Here is a 1,472-nt window from a genome sequence, read left to right on the forward strand (position 1 = left end):
CCCTCCTCACATCCCCCTCCCCCTCATCCTCCCCTCCCCTCCCCCTTCTCCCTTCCTCTCTTCTTCCCCTCTTCCCCTCCTCCCCTCCTCCCATCCCCCTCTTCCCCTCCTCCCCTAATCCCCTCCTTCCCTCCTCCCCTCCGACACCAGCAGCGGTGGCACACTTACACGAACTTTGTATTCATGAAGGCACCGAGCAGCTCGGATGGCAACGTCGTTAGTCGGTTACCGTCCAGCGACCTGTGGAGATATATAGACAATATATGTGGAGATATATAGACAATATATGTGGAGATATATAGACAATATATGTGGAGATATATAGACAATATATGTGGATATATATCTATCGTGCATCGTATATTGTATTATCATACATCCTATATCGTATATGGTATATTATGTATCGTATATTGTATATCATACTCTACTCTGGCTATCATTCGTAATTTTCCATGATAGTCACTAGGACGCAATCATCTCCCGTCTAATTAGAAAGCTCTTCATTAAGTCGTGATTAATTAGGTGTGAAGATACGCTTCGCGTATGACCAGCACGGGCAATTAACGTACTGTGTAGTGATGTACACTAATCCCGCAGTTGATTTATCGTGGCGCTAACTCTATTCCCTTATAGCTCTACGATATAATTCTGCCAGCACCCAGGCGACACATTCGGCAGTAGTGAAGAAGAAGAAGAAGAAGAAGAAGAAGAAGAAGAAGCAGTTGTCGTAGAACGGTCGTTGTCGCGCGCGCACGACAGCGCATGCGTCAACCTCGACCGAACAACGTCATTGCATGGCCATACGTAAATTCAATAACTATTATTGACGCCATTTTTAACAGAAATTAGATGCATGAAGCGATTAGCGGTTAAAGGCGCAACTGTATAAGGCGAACTTTTGCTGGAAACACTAGCCGACGCGATGAAAAAATACAAAAACGAAGAATTGGCGTCATGTATGGCCACAGTCGCGTGTGCGCGTGTACGCGATAGACGGCGTTGCATTCGCCTCAATTCCGGTTCCGAGTTCCGCCGCTAGATTGTCACCGGATGCTCACAGCTCTTCCAGACGAAGAAGTGCACTCAAGCCTGTCGAGTCCACAGTGTGAATGAGGTTGTTACTCAGATAGCTGAGGAAAGAGAGGAAGAGTGAGTGAGTGAGTGAGAGAGAGAGAGAGGTGAAAAGAGAGAAACAGAGTGAGTGAGGGAGAGAAAGAGAGAGGGGGAGAGTGTGAGAGAGAGAGAGAGGTGAAAAGAGAGAAACAGAGTGAGTGAGGGAGAGAAAGAGAGAGGGGGAGAGTGTGAGAGAGAGAGAGAGGTGAAAAGAGAGAAACAGAGTGAGTGAGGGAGAGAAAGAGAGAGGGGGAGAGTGAGAGAGAGAGAGAGAGGTGAAAAGAGAGAAACAGAGTGAGTGAGGGAGAGAAAGAGAGAGGGGGAGAGTGAGAGAGAGAGAGAGAGGTGAAAAGAGA

At 47.4% G+C, this 1,472-nt stretch overlaps 1 protein-coding gene across 1 annotated transcript in view; it reads right to left on the minus strand.

The window, feature by feature from the left end:
- Nucleotides 1–164: 164 nt before the first annotated feature.
- Nucleotides 165–1,472, minus strand: part of LOC106817411 (carboxypeptidase N subunit 2-like) — a 17,500-nt gene continuing 16,192 nt past the window's right edge. Inside the window, exon 7 of the mRNA XM_014822076.1 lies at nt 165–240. Coding sequence (XP_014677562.1) covers nt 165–240 — 76 coding nt within the window. The remainder of the gene's footprint in view (nt 241–1,472) is intronic.

This window comes from Priapulus caudatus, unplaced genomic scaffold (assembly GCF_000485595.1).
Source record: "Priapulus caudatus unplaced genomic scaffold, Priapulus_caudatus-5.0.1 Scaffold1715, whole genome shotgun sequence".
Taxonomy (NCBI): domain Eukaryota; kingdom Metazoa; phylum Priapulida; class Priapulimorpha; order Priapulimorphida; family Priapulidae; genus Priapulus; species Priapulus caudatus.